Source organism: Podarcis filfolensis, assembly GCF_964270895.1.
Source record: "Podarcis filfolensis genome assembly, chromosome: 8".
In the NCBI taxonomy this organism is placed as follows: Eukaryota; Metazoa; Chordata; class Lepidosauria; order Squamata; family Lacertidae; genus Podarcis; species Podarcis filfolensis.
In genome coordinates, this window is record NC_139611.1 from 44,536,919 (window position 1) to 44,549,145 (window position 12,227).

Genomic DNA, 12,227 nt, shown 5'->3' on the forward strand with positions numbered 1-12,227 from the left:
TTTCCGTGTGCTGCGCTGGCTCGCCAGATGCAGCTTTGTCACACTGGCCACGTGACCCGGAAGGGTCTTCGGACAGCGCTGGCCCCCGGCCTCTTAAGTGAGATGGGCGCACAACCCTAGAGTCTGTCAAGACTGGCCCGTACGGGCAGGGGTACCTTTACCTTTACCTTTAAAAGCATTTTACCTATATCTATGCTGTATATGACTACTTATACTGTACCACTAGTTTAAGTAATAAATCCTAGTAGTGTAATATTCTTACAAAAATATTGTGGGTATTCTTAAGCAGGAAAAATGTTCACTATTCAGTGGTTTTTGTGAAATCATAAGTAATTATGTGATTGAACCACACAATAAGTCTTTTTGTGGGCCTCTTCAAATAAACAGGAAAGCTATTTTCTTTCTTTTAAAAATCTTGAGGGAACTATTTTTAGTGCTTATGTTGCTTGATTTATCAAAAAATAAAACACAGCAAATTTGATATTTAATAGAGAAAATGTAGTGGTAGCAATTTTCTTCCTTATGAAGTCTTCTGTTGAGGTTGAATACATATTGCAATGCATTCTCTTCATTTTTCTTAAAGGCTGACGGTCATAATTAGTATAGACAATTTGCCAAGAGGATCTTGTGCAGCAATAATTCATTTCCAGTCTGTTCCTTTTCATGTTTACTGGAAAAAAAACCTATTGAATTGAATGAGTGTGCATAGGATCGAAGCTTTCATTAGTTGATTTCCCTTTTTTAAATAATAAGATTACATTATCATTTTAAATGCAGAAACTTGTTCTGCTACATTGTTTTCCAGTATGAGAAAATATTAGGGTAAACTATTTTGGCTGCAGTACTTTGAAAGGATTTGGAGAAATGCAGGGGTGGTGTTTTGCAACTTATACTACATCCATGTTTCAGGAGCATGTATTGGCAATAACATGATGCAGATTTCTCAGCTTTACTATGTTCATGTGAACCTGAACTGCAAGGTCTGGTGATCATTTCTACTATGGTCAGAATAAGCAAAAACATTGTGCTTGCTATCTTGAAAGAAATAATTCTGCATTATCTTCCCTCTCTCTCCTTTAATGTGTGCAGGTGCTCTGCCCTGGGTCTGGTTTCTTTGGGGTAGAATTTAGTGGTGTAGATTAAGATGGGATGCTCTTCAACAATCTTGTATTTGGCATATCACTTATGTAGGAGAAAGTCCTGGGATCGCTTGCTTATTTATTTACAGCATTTGTGCTCCACTCATTAGCCAGAGTGGCTTACTTACAATCTATTAAAGCAAAGCAGTCCCTGCCCACAAGCTTGCAATCTAAAACCACTACACACAAGGGAAGAAGAAGAAAACAAACTCAGGAATTGTTCCTTAAATAGTAGCTCTTATAATGACCAACTGGCAATAAAGAGTTCAGGGATAGGAGGTGCCTGATGGAGCTGGTCTTTTGGCAAAGCTGGTGGAATAAGCACTGGCCTCCCCGCCCCCCACTAAGGCAGCCTGATGGAATGAGATTGAAGGATGGAATAGGACCCAAACCTACAGGTTCAAATAACCAGAAAAGGGAATTTCAGCCAAAAATTACGGAGAAATTCCTAGTGGTAACAAGAACCTTCACAGTAGAACAGATGGAAGGTGGGAGAATTTGCTTCATTTGAGATGTTTAAGCAGTGCTGGATGACTGCCTATAGCAATGGACTTCCTGCATTGGTTGGGCTAGAAGACCTCTGTTGTCCCAGCCCTGTGATTCTATAAAAAGACAAAAAATACAGACAAAACCAGGGCAATGATTTATCAGGTGACAGAAAAGTGAGACTGTTACTAGGAAGTAGGGGGCAATGACAGAGATGTGTTCATCTATCTTATAGCATGCTGGGACACTCCCAAACTCCAAGTCCAAACTCCAGTAAAGAGCATGTTGTTTACTCATGCATGCAGATCCGACTAGCTGAACACAATGCATTTCCAGAAAATCATTTGTCAGCTGATGGTTTCCATTATTTTCTATGGGAACATTTCTAATCTGTGATGTGGCCAACTTCCCTCCCTCCCTCCATGGTTTTCTATTGAAATGGCTGCCGCCGACCAGCAAAACAAGAATAAGTAAGGAAGTGGCTGTTCAGATATCTGAAGCAGTGTAGTAAGGTTTGGGTATAATTATTTGCATTCATATAACTGAAATTTCGGATAACAGGACCTGCATGTACATTACTCAAAGATTTGCAACTGAACTCATGAACTGTATTGATTGAAAAGGAACATTGATTTTCAGGTGTCAGGAGACATGAACATGTGAGAAATGCAAGTGAGGAAAGTTAATGCTGGAAATCCAGGTGTGCACATTTAGAGCAACCTTTGTCGATCCAATAGAAACCCCCATCTTTTCCCACTGGTATGCAAAGAAGATATTTGAGGATCTTATGTTGTCAGAATCCCACACCTTTCCTTACTATACCTCTGATTCTAGTCTCTCTGTTGCTCTGGCAACATGGCAGCGAAATATGAAAAGAGCAGATGACCTCACTGAGCCAAATTCTGGTTAAATGGGAATGAGGGAGAGGGGGACATTTTCAGGCCTACTGCTAGTGGAGTTAACAGAGGACACATCCCTCATTTAGATATCCTGGGCCTGAACCACTAGTACTGTTGGTTCAAGTACACTCTGAAACACCAAGTCATTGAATCTTTTAGAAGCAAAGGCCTATAGCAGGGATAGGAAACTAGTGGTCTCCTAGATACTACTAGACTACAGCTCCCACCATCTCTGACCATGGGCCATGCTGGCCAAGTCTGGGTCAAAAAACACCTCATGGCCTAGAAAGTAGAAGAAGGGCCAAACATAGAATACATCCCTGTTTCCTGCTAACTGCCCCTTGAGTGAGTTCCTGAGGTTTAGCAACCACACCTTGTTGGCAAGATGTATCCTTTTACACTGTTACCTCCACTCCTTGCCTCTGGGCCATCCCAGTAGGACTTAAATAATTGTCACACATGTTGAAATTAAGGACCCCTTCATTTGATGTGATCTGGTGGAACTCAAAACAAATCTTACTTCTATAGCTCTGATGAGCGGGGGAAAGGAGTGAAATCTAAATTAACGTCTGTAATATTTTGACTACTGACCTCAGTGCAATACTAGTTATAGTATTATTTGTTATCTCTTTCAATTACTTTCAACTTCTCTTGGGTAAAGTCGGGTAAGATCACTTTCGTATTCATATCAACCAGGGGAGAGATTGTTATACCTCTGCCCCCTTTTAAGAATACGAAAATGAGAATAAGAGACACAGTGCATTCTTTAGCTCTTATCTCCTTGCATATCATTTTAGCCTCCCAAATATATACCTGAATTCTTTAGTTTCTTCCTAGTCTTGTTTGTGTATAGTTTTGCTGAATTGAAATAGGCCTTCATAGTACTACTCAGTAAAGTTTAGTTGCTAACTATTCTGAACCCCCAAATGCCTTTAAAAGCCAGAATGAAAGGCATATTCTTTATAGTAGGAGAAATGGACCAGTACCAATACTACTTGGATCGATTTACAGCCTAAGCTAGGGATGGGGAACCTGTGGCCCTCCAGATGATGATGGTAAACTCCAACTACTATCATGTCTGGTCATTGGCCTAGTTGATTGGGACTGATGGTGGAGTCCCCACAACATATGGATGGCCACAGGATCACTAAACTGGGCCTTATCATACGCATGTTTACTTGAAAGCAAGACCCACTGAGTTCTGTAGGACTTTCAAGTAAGTGTGCACAGAATTGCTATTTTAGTACTAAAATATGCTTTGGTATATGAGTGAGACAAGCATCTTGTGTTGATTTCTTCTTTTAAACTGTGAATCTTACTGAAGTTTCATTGCACATTCTTGAGTATCAAATTCCCAATGAACATTTCAGGATAATTTGTGGCCGTCTTCAGAATGTTACAGAACTATTTATATTTTACCACTTTTTCTCCCCGTAGGTTTTGGCATTGATTTCCTTCATCTGCATAGAAACCATCATGGTATGCTCCCCTTGTGAAGGCCTTTATTTCTTTGAATTTGTCAGCTGTAGTGCATCGGTAGTTACTGGAGTTTTGTTGCTTATGTTCAGTCTAAATCTCCATGCAAGAATACCACAGATCAACTGGAACATTACAGTAAGTTTTCATCCAAACCTTCACTTTATAAAAATAGCTGAATAAACATTTGAAGTTTAGACTTCAAGCACTGCCTGCCTTGTACAGAAACTTGAAACCGTTAGTAAATGTTATTTGCAGCAAGTAGAGTTCATGTGCTGCTTTATATTCAAAGTGAACCCCACTGGTGCAATAAGGATTATGAAATATTGGATGATAAAGTATATAAAGCTGAAATTGTGTGTAAAATCATACCCCTTCCCTGCATAATGCAGACTTTCCTTCAATGCTAGTCTTTATTGTTCACAACTGAGGAAAGTATAGTCTGCAGATTTTGTTTAATACTGTACTTTATATTTACAAATGGTTAAAAAATTAAATATGAAATGAGTGCATACTACAAGGTAGAGTCAATCTGTAAATCTGTGGGCCATCAATCCCTCTTCTAAAAACAGTCATATTTTGGGATTAACCTGCTTTTCTGAGTTTGGAAGTTGGAAGTGTGTGCTTTATGCATTTATCTTCTTTCTCACATTCTTTTAGGAATAGGGTTGCCACTGTTTTCACAAGTCCTGCTCTTGTACTCTTTTGAAGACAGGCATTTGGCTGGGGATATTTTTTTTTCCTGGTAAGGAGATTAGTAGTAGGAAAAGTTTCTCCTGCTACATGCCTGCATGTCAGACACAGGAGCAGGGCCAGAATGTGGAAAGCAACTGATAGGGGCCACAGATTTCACTGTTTTCCTTTTGGCATAAATTTCACATAATTGTTGCACACGGTCTATTTAGAATTCATTAGAATCCCTATAAGGCAAATCCAAAAAGTCACCTTACACTCTTCTGATATCTCAATGGGTTTTGTTGGTCCTTTGCAGTTTCTGTAACTTTTGGTTAGTTTCCTCTTGACCCTACCTTTATATCCTTTCTTCCTTCCAAATGAGCCTAGGGTGGTAAACAACAAATGCTAAAACAATATACAATATACATAATTAACTGGGAAAGATCTCAATTTAAAAGGCATGCTGAGAGAAGGTCTTTAATAGGTACCAATAAGACAACAGAGATAGCACCTGTCTAATATTCAAGGGAAGGAAATTCCAAAGGGTGGGTGACACAACACCAAAGGCCCAATTCCTACATTTTGTAGAACAGACCTCCTGATAAGATGGTATCTGCAGGAAGCCCTCATTGCAGAGCACAGTGATCAGTTGAGCATATAAGGACTGGTATTATGTTTCATGTATCTTTGCCCCAAGCTGTATACAGCCTTGTACACCAAAACCAGTACATTGAATTTGGCCTGACAGCCAGAGCAATTCTTTCAACAGATACATTCAGTAGCTTATTATTTTACTTCATTTGTCCTCCCATCCTTTCTGTGGGTATGCATGAGAGACTGGCAGGTTGGAATACTGGTTCCTTGATCGATCTCTTGGATTCTGGTAGGCCAAGGAGTGTGTGCTCCACCTTCTAGTATGTATCCTGAATTGTGTGTACATGCTGAAAACCTTTGAAAGGGGAAAAACTATGTGGCGTCATGAGTCTGTCTCAGCTGCTGGCCACAGTAAATTAGATCATTAGACCAGTCAATGATCCTTAATCTCTGTTCCTGTTTAGATTAAGGAACACTGTATTTTGAAGTTCTGCCTCCTTTGTCTTACTGTACATGATGAGTATTCACAACTTTCTGGCAGCAACAGAATAGAGAGAGAAATGTTTTACATTTGGCAGCAGTGATCCCATTTACATCCTAACTGAGGAATTGCATGCCATCTGAAATATTATTCAAAATGCAACAAATGGAAGGTGAAGCTTGTAAAGGACTGTAGTATGGCATGCTAGGAAGAAAACTGAAAAAAATGCGTCCAGAGAAAGAGTGGATAAGTCATACTCCTGTCTCTGATAGTTTTGCTATGAGAGTATGAAAAATGATAGTGGAAATTTCCCCTTTGTTAAATAAAACAAATAGATCAGCTCTGCAAGGATGTGTGCAAGTAGCGTAAAGGAATGTGATGGGCATCTGAACACATGTTTCAGATGAGTTTATATTTACTCATACTGCTTGCTTAAATGTATTGAAAATAATCAAGTTATGTATTTTAGTTATTATAATTGCCCTTTTCCATTCCCATATCATTGGCTTGACTAGATCATGTTTCAAATAGTGCACAGGATGATATCTAGTTTCAATCACTAAGATTCTGACAACAAATGGTTTGGCTAAATGTTAGAAATTTGACTTAGCATTGGAAAGCAATTATTGATTTTGAGTGAGGATTTCAAGGAAAGAACATTATGTGGCAAAGAAGTTGGTCCAGTCACATAGAATAGAAATATGTGAAATCAGGAATAAGGGAAGTGAATAGAGAACTGTTCTTTGTCATGAGCCAAGCTAGATAATCACCCCTTGCAATACATTTTTTATTTAACTCCATGTTAATTTTTTTTTGGTATCCATATCTAAGAGAATTCTAAGGTTGCTCTAACCACTAGTGATTTCAGATGCCTAGGTTGCTGAAATAGCTCAACGAGAAAGATGTTGTGTTTCAAATGAAGGTCTGAAAGCAAAAGTCATTGTGGGCATCTTCAGAATCTTTCAATAAAATATACTTACTTATCCTTTTGTTGCAGTTTGTTTCATTTAGTCCTTTATTTTCTGTTCTTCCTCTATAGAACTTCAACCAGCTTTGTATATGGGAGCATGGAACGATAATTTCAATGAAAGCTTGTTATGCCGTGCCATTATGTTCTGGCTTTGGCTAAATGTGCTTGACTCTTGGCTTACGTCTAACATAAACACAAGACCTATAATTGCCATGCATATAAGAAAATTGCTGTATCTATTCAGAGTTTCTAAATGATATTCTGTGACCTGCACAATCAGCTTAGTTCCCTGTTCCATATTGTAATGGAAAGTTTTGGCCATTGACCTTCAGCAGCTCTGCATTTTTTTAATGACCAAATGTGCCAAGGTGAAATGTATTGTATTATATAAATACCCTAGGAGCTAACATCAAAGCAATGTGCAGACTTATTTTGTTATAGTGAAGTGTAATCAAACACTTACTTTTCATTGGTTGTAGATGTTAGAATTATACGGGCTAATGAAAGAAATGGTTTGTTTTTAGATTCCTAGCATCCTTCATCTTGTATGTGGAACTAAGACTGGGAAATTTTTTTTTTCCCTTTGCCAGTGTCAAGAGAAAAGAACCCATTTATATATTTTTGTTCAGAACTGTCAGCTGCCTAGAGATTTTGTATATTTCTGCCCTTAAATGCCAGTATCTGGCATTTAAGTGATCTAACGTGTCCCTTGGCCAGTGGTCTGTTTCTAAAATAACCAATGAAGAGGTTAATACTGGCTAAGAAACCTCTTGTCTCTGGAGACAGGCTGGGCTATTCAAGAGTGGGAGATAGCTGTCCTGCACTCAGGATAACCCTTTATTATTTTTTCTCTAATTCAGCGGAATTCCAGCAGTTGCTTTAGGGAAACAGAAGAGCAGGTTGTGGATAAGAAGTTCTGCCCATTAGTAGCTTTCACCACATACAAGAAAGAGAGATCTATGATTTGTAAAGGAACATTTTTGTTCTTGTTTCTATATTGCTGGCAACTTGCCTCTGTATTGTTGTAGGCCTTCCTGCATAGGCCAGCACTGGAAGTCTGTCAAATGCTGTGGATGGACTGTATTCTACCCTTCTATTCTAATGGAACAGGAACATTCTTTATTTCTTTTATGAACTGGAAAACCTGCAAGCCCATGCAGCCTATTCGTAACAAGCCCCACAGGAATCTTATTCCTGGACACCAGAATGAGGCAGACAACTATATCATCTGCCTTTATTTTCAGCCAGTTGGTTTACTTACACTTTCTTCCAAAACCCGTGCTACATGTTAAGCTTTTATGAATTTGACATATAAGAAATGAAACCCTACCGAACAGCCTAGAAATGTTATTTTCTCTGCAATAGCCAGAGTCTGCATATTCTTGTACCACAATGAGAAGTTTTAAGTCGTGTAGCATCTTTCATTTCTGTGCCAAATAAGTTATTGCTGCAGCCAGCATCCACATTCCTTAGATCAGAAAATTGCTGTTTGGTCATTCCATTAGATCAAAATGGCAAATTGTGGGGAGGCTTGAATAGGGCATTCTCTCTCTCTCTCTCTCTCTCTCTCTTCAAAAACATCTGGCCAGAATATGGATGCCAGAGGGCATTCCCTTCATAAGTGGAAAAATGTTCCCTTTTTACCAAAATCACGTTAACAATGAATTGGAATTTATAATTGGCTTTTAATAGTTCAATTTCTTGACTTTAGTGATTAAAAATGTGCAGATAATATATCATAATATATTTAATCTTCACTAATGCTTGCACCTTCAGTCACTGTGAGGTAACGTAACATCCGTTTTACACGAGGTCTATCTGAGCTAATCTTCCTTAGCAAGGTAACTTTTTAAAAATTAGTGTAACCATATACAGTAGATGGTTACATTTGATAGAATAATCCACAGAGCTTTTGTATAACAGATCAACAAGCAGTATCTTGGATATTTGTGGTTTTGTTTTGTATCATTCCTGTATAAACTTTTCTGCCTGTCCTTCTTGGTAGACATTGGAACGAGACCAAATAATAATGTTGGTCTTTCTGAACTTAGCACAAAGAGTTCAGTTTCAGCATTGTCCAGAAAAGTTTCCTTTGCTTTTGTTTTGTATCACCTCAGAAAGCCCAGTCTTGTTTCGATAGCCAACACTCTGCCTGCCCAAGTAAAATAAACACATGAAGCCGCTGGATAGAAAGGCTCAGAGTCTGCCAACACTTGAAGAAACTGGCACTTAGGGAATTATTTTGTAATTTGGGGTTTAGGAGGCATTGCCTAGGTATCTGGCCAAAGTTTGCCCACTGGACTAATAAAATAAAATAAAATAACTCTTTCCATCCATAACTCTTTAGACGCTGCTTTCCTTTTGACCGGGGCAGCTAATAAGACTTCTTGAATGATGGAGCAAGATGACCTGAAATAATACAGAAAACTGCAGTTTTCATTAAATCAGTTATGAATGAGATAAAGGATATTTGCAGTTTAGATTGATTTTGAATCTTCTCCTAGATTGTCCTGCAGACTCTTCTATCCTAGAACTATTTTACTAAAGAAATTGCTGTCTCAAAGCTGCTCTTCTTTCAGCTGAATTGCTTTCATCTGTGTGATGTGTGTGTTGTCTACAAGATTTCATAGTAAAGCCTGCACTGAGACATAATTCAGAATACCTCATCTCTTTTTAATTAACTGAACTGGTTTAGAAGAATTTTTAAGTATCATCTTTCTGAATAAGCCCCCGAAGTATTAAATTTCCATGGGGAATTAGTATTTGAGCAATAGTCCTCATCCCCTTTATGTGAGGTTGCTCAATTCCAATCCAGCCCCATTCATGCTATGTACAACAGGTTGAAGTTTTCTGGTAGACATCAGAACTGTTGCTTTCCTTAAGTCCTTGGGGCTATCTCTGTGCCATAGTGTCAGGACATGGTCTGGGTAAAACTTGAAGCCAACATTCTGTGGGTTTGAATAAGCAATTTAAGCATGTCTGGAAAGAGGAAGGTGAGATGCTTGTTGTATGCATTGTTAAGGAGTTGCATTTATACGTTGTAGACAGAACTTTCTCTTCTTATTTGCTTGCTTGGGAATCAAATTGATTTGCACTGTTCTCAAGCCAGAACAGTAAGGCTCAAAGGCATAGTAGCCTTCAATAATGCAAACTTGATTCCTTGTTTCCCTTGTATGATTACATATTTTGCAGACAGAAAATTCTGTTTCAGTGAATGTACAAATTACACAAGTCTTCTACTTATTTGAGCATGAGATTGAGAATAGTGTTGTATTCGTTGCATTCTGCTTTCACCAGTTCACTATGTTGTTAATAACATATGTCCATACAACCCCAAAATCTCTGCATGTTGACCTACGGTAATTCACAGGTTTATGTTCAAGGAAATGGCCAATTTGAACCCAAAACATATTTCTGCTATATTACAATTCCCCATTTTGGTTTGCCTAAGCTAATAGTTGAGAACCCCTGGATTTTACTTTCTGAAGGAGTTTAAGTTGTTTATAAAACATTAGGCTGGGAGAAAAGTAATATTGAAATTTGTATTTGTGATAGAGAGCATCCAAAATATAGTCTGTATCACTAACCAGAGCACCAAATTTGTTGGCAGTGGTAGAAACGGCATATGTAAATTATGATCAGTTTGAGTGTTTGTTCTATGTATTTTGTTTGTTTGTTTTTGTTATTTGCATGTTGGTAAGTCAATAAAATACCAAGCAAGTTTTCTTTATGTCTGTAACTCCTCAGAATTATAATTATGCCTGTAGCAATATATTAATAGATAGTTTGGAAAGCTTTGAGCTTGAAACTATTTGAGTTTCTTTGCTAAGTAACAGCAAGTCAATGAAACTGAACTGCAGGAGTTTCTGAAAGCTTTGTTATGTTTCAGGGAAAATAACACATTTAAATTTTTTTCTTTCACTGTGTGAAATGATATATTCATATATGTCAACACAGATCCTGTACCATTCAAATAAAAAGTCAACATGTAGTACATATATCCTGTATTATATAATGTAGTAGATGCATGTGGCAGACATGTGAGTTACTTTCTAATTTCCAGAGAGCTAGCAGTATATATAGAGCTATATACTCTATAGCTCGGTCATGAACATTTTTGTGGCTTGAAGAAAGGACAGTAGTTTTGGCTGAATAAACATGTTGCACAAAGGTTCATCACTTGGAATGGAAGGAAGCTCTAAACAAATTACAGAAAGCTTTACTTGTTTTCTTAGCAGTTTCCCTCCCTGTTCATTACAGTGCCAGGCCCTAAACTATAGTGCAGTAATTATCTATTGGTGTATATAATATGTGTTATTCTGTATCATTACCTCTTTTGCATAAAGAATATATTGTGTGCAAACTGTTAAAATTGTTGTTTTCAACCAGTCACATAGACATTATCACTGTGAAATAACTTGCCTAATTCTGTTTTAATAGGATTTGGTCAATACTGGACTCTGCACTTTTTTCTTTTTCATTGCATCTGTTGTACTTGCTGCTCTAAACCATAACAAAGGAGCAGAAATTGCAGCTGTGGTAAGAAACAATGTTAATTTATTTTCATTAGTTTATAGGAAAGATAACCGGTTAACTTGTATCCTTTTCACAGTGCTAAACAGCATTGCATGTTTTGCTCAACTTTCTTTTTCTGAAGATTAATCATTTCCTGCTATTTTTTTTTAGTCGGCTTGCAAGCAGTGAGGAGGCTATTAATAGGATGCTAACTTTGACGTGCTAGTCTAGTCAATAGTTTGCAACAGTGGTGAAACCTGCAACTCCAAGTAGACAGTGCTATGCCATAAATCACCAATATTGTCTAGCAGTGTCCTATGCCCATCATCCCCATAAGTATATATGCAAATGGGTCTGTCCACTGCTGGCTCCTCCCAAGCCCACTGACATGCAGTTCTTGGCCTTCCACTCACCAGTTTCAGGGGCAAAATTTTGCTCTAGATAATAAAGGAAAACTCTCCACCCCCAAATGACAGTGTCTTGTAGCACCTTAAAGATTAACAAATCTATGATTGGATAATTTTTCATCAGCTGCATGGGAAAGGCTTTTATTCTATCTAGCATGACATCAGCTCATCGACCATTTTCCAATGCTTAAATGACTGTCCTGTTGTTATAAGTGGAAGCAGTTGGGGTATATGGATTCCTTAACTTAGGTCTCTAGAGAAGTCCTATTAGTAATTTTCAGGTGCTGTGCCTTATTGTCTTATCAATGGATCTCCCTTTATTAAAGGTACCAGCAGGATAGACAATTCCAAAAAGGCAAGCAGTTAATTACCCAATCAACAAAATGAAGAGACTTAATATGTCTGGCTTGTTTTTAAAGAACTTTGAAGTAGCATGAAGGATAAATGTACGCTATGTAATTATAATTGAAGGTATAAGGTCAACACACATAAAAGCCAACAATCGGCTGCAATATTTCTGTATAAAACTACTAAATTCTTAATCACTTCAATAAAATGTCATTCTTTTTCTTTTTTCTTTTTTGT

General features: G+C 37.8%; 1 protein-coding gene across 1 annotated transcript in view; it reads left to right on the forward strand.

Moving 5' to 3' along the window:
• Positions 1-12,227, forward strand: part of CMTM4 (CKLF like MARVEL transmembrane domain containing 4) — a gene marked incomplete at its 5' end in the record, with an annotated part of 33,404 nt that overhangs the window by 13,607 nt on the left and 7,570 nt on the right. The window contains 2 exons of the mRNA XM_083626593.1: positions 3,962-4,138; positions 11,161-11,259. Of these exons, the coding sequence (XP_083482719.1) occupies positions 3,962-4,138; positions 11,161-11,259 (276 nt within the window). The remainder of the gene's footprint in view (positions 1-3,961; positions 4,139-11,160; positions 11,260-12,227) is intronic.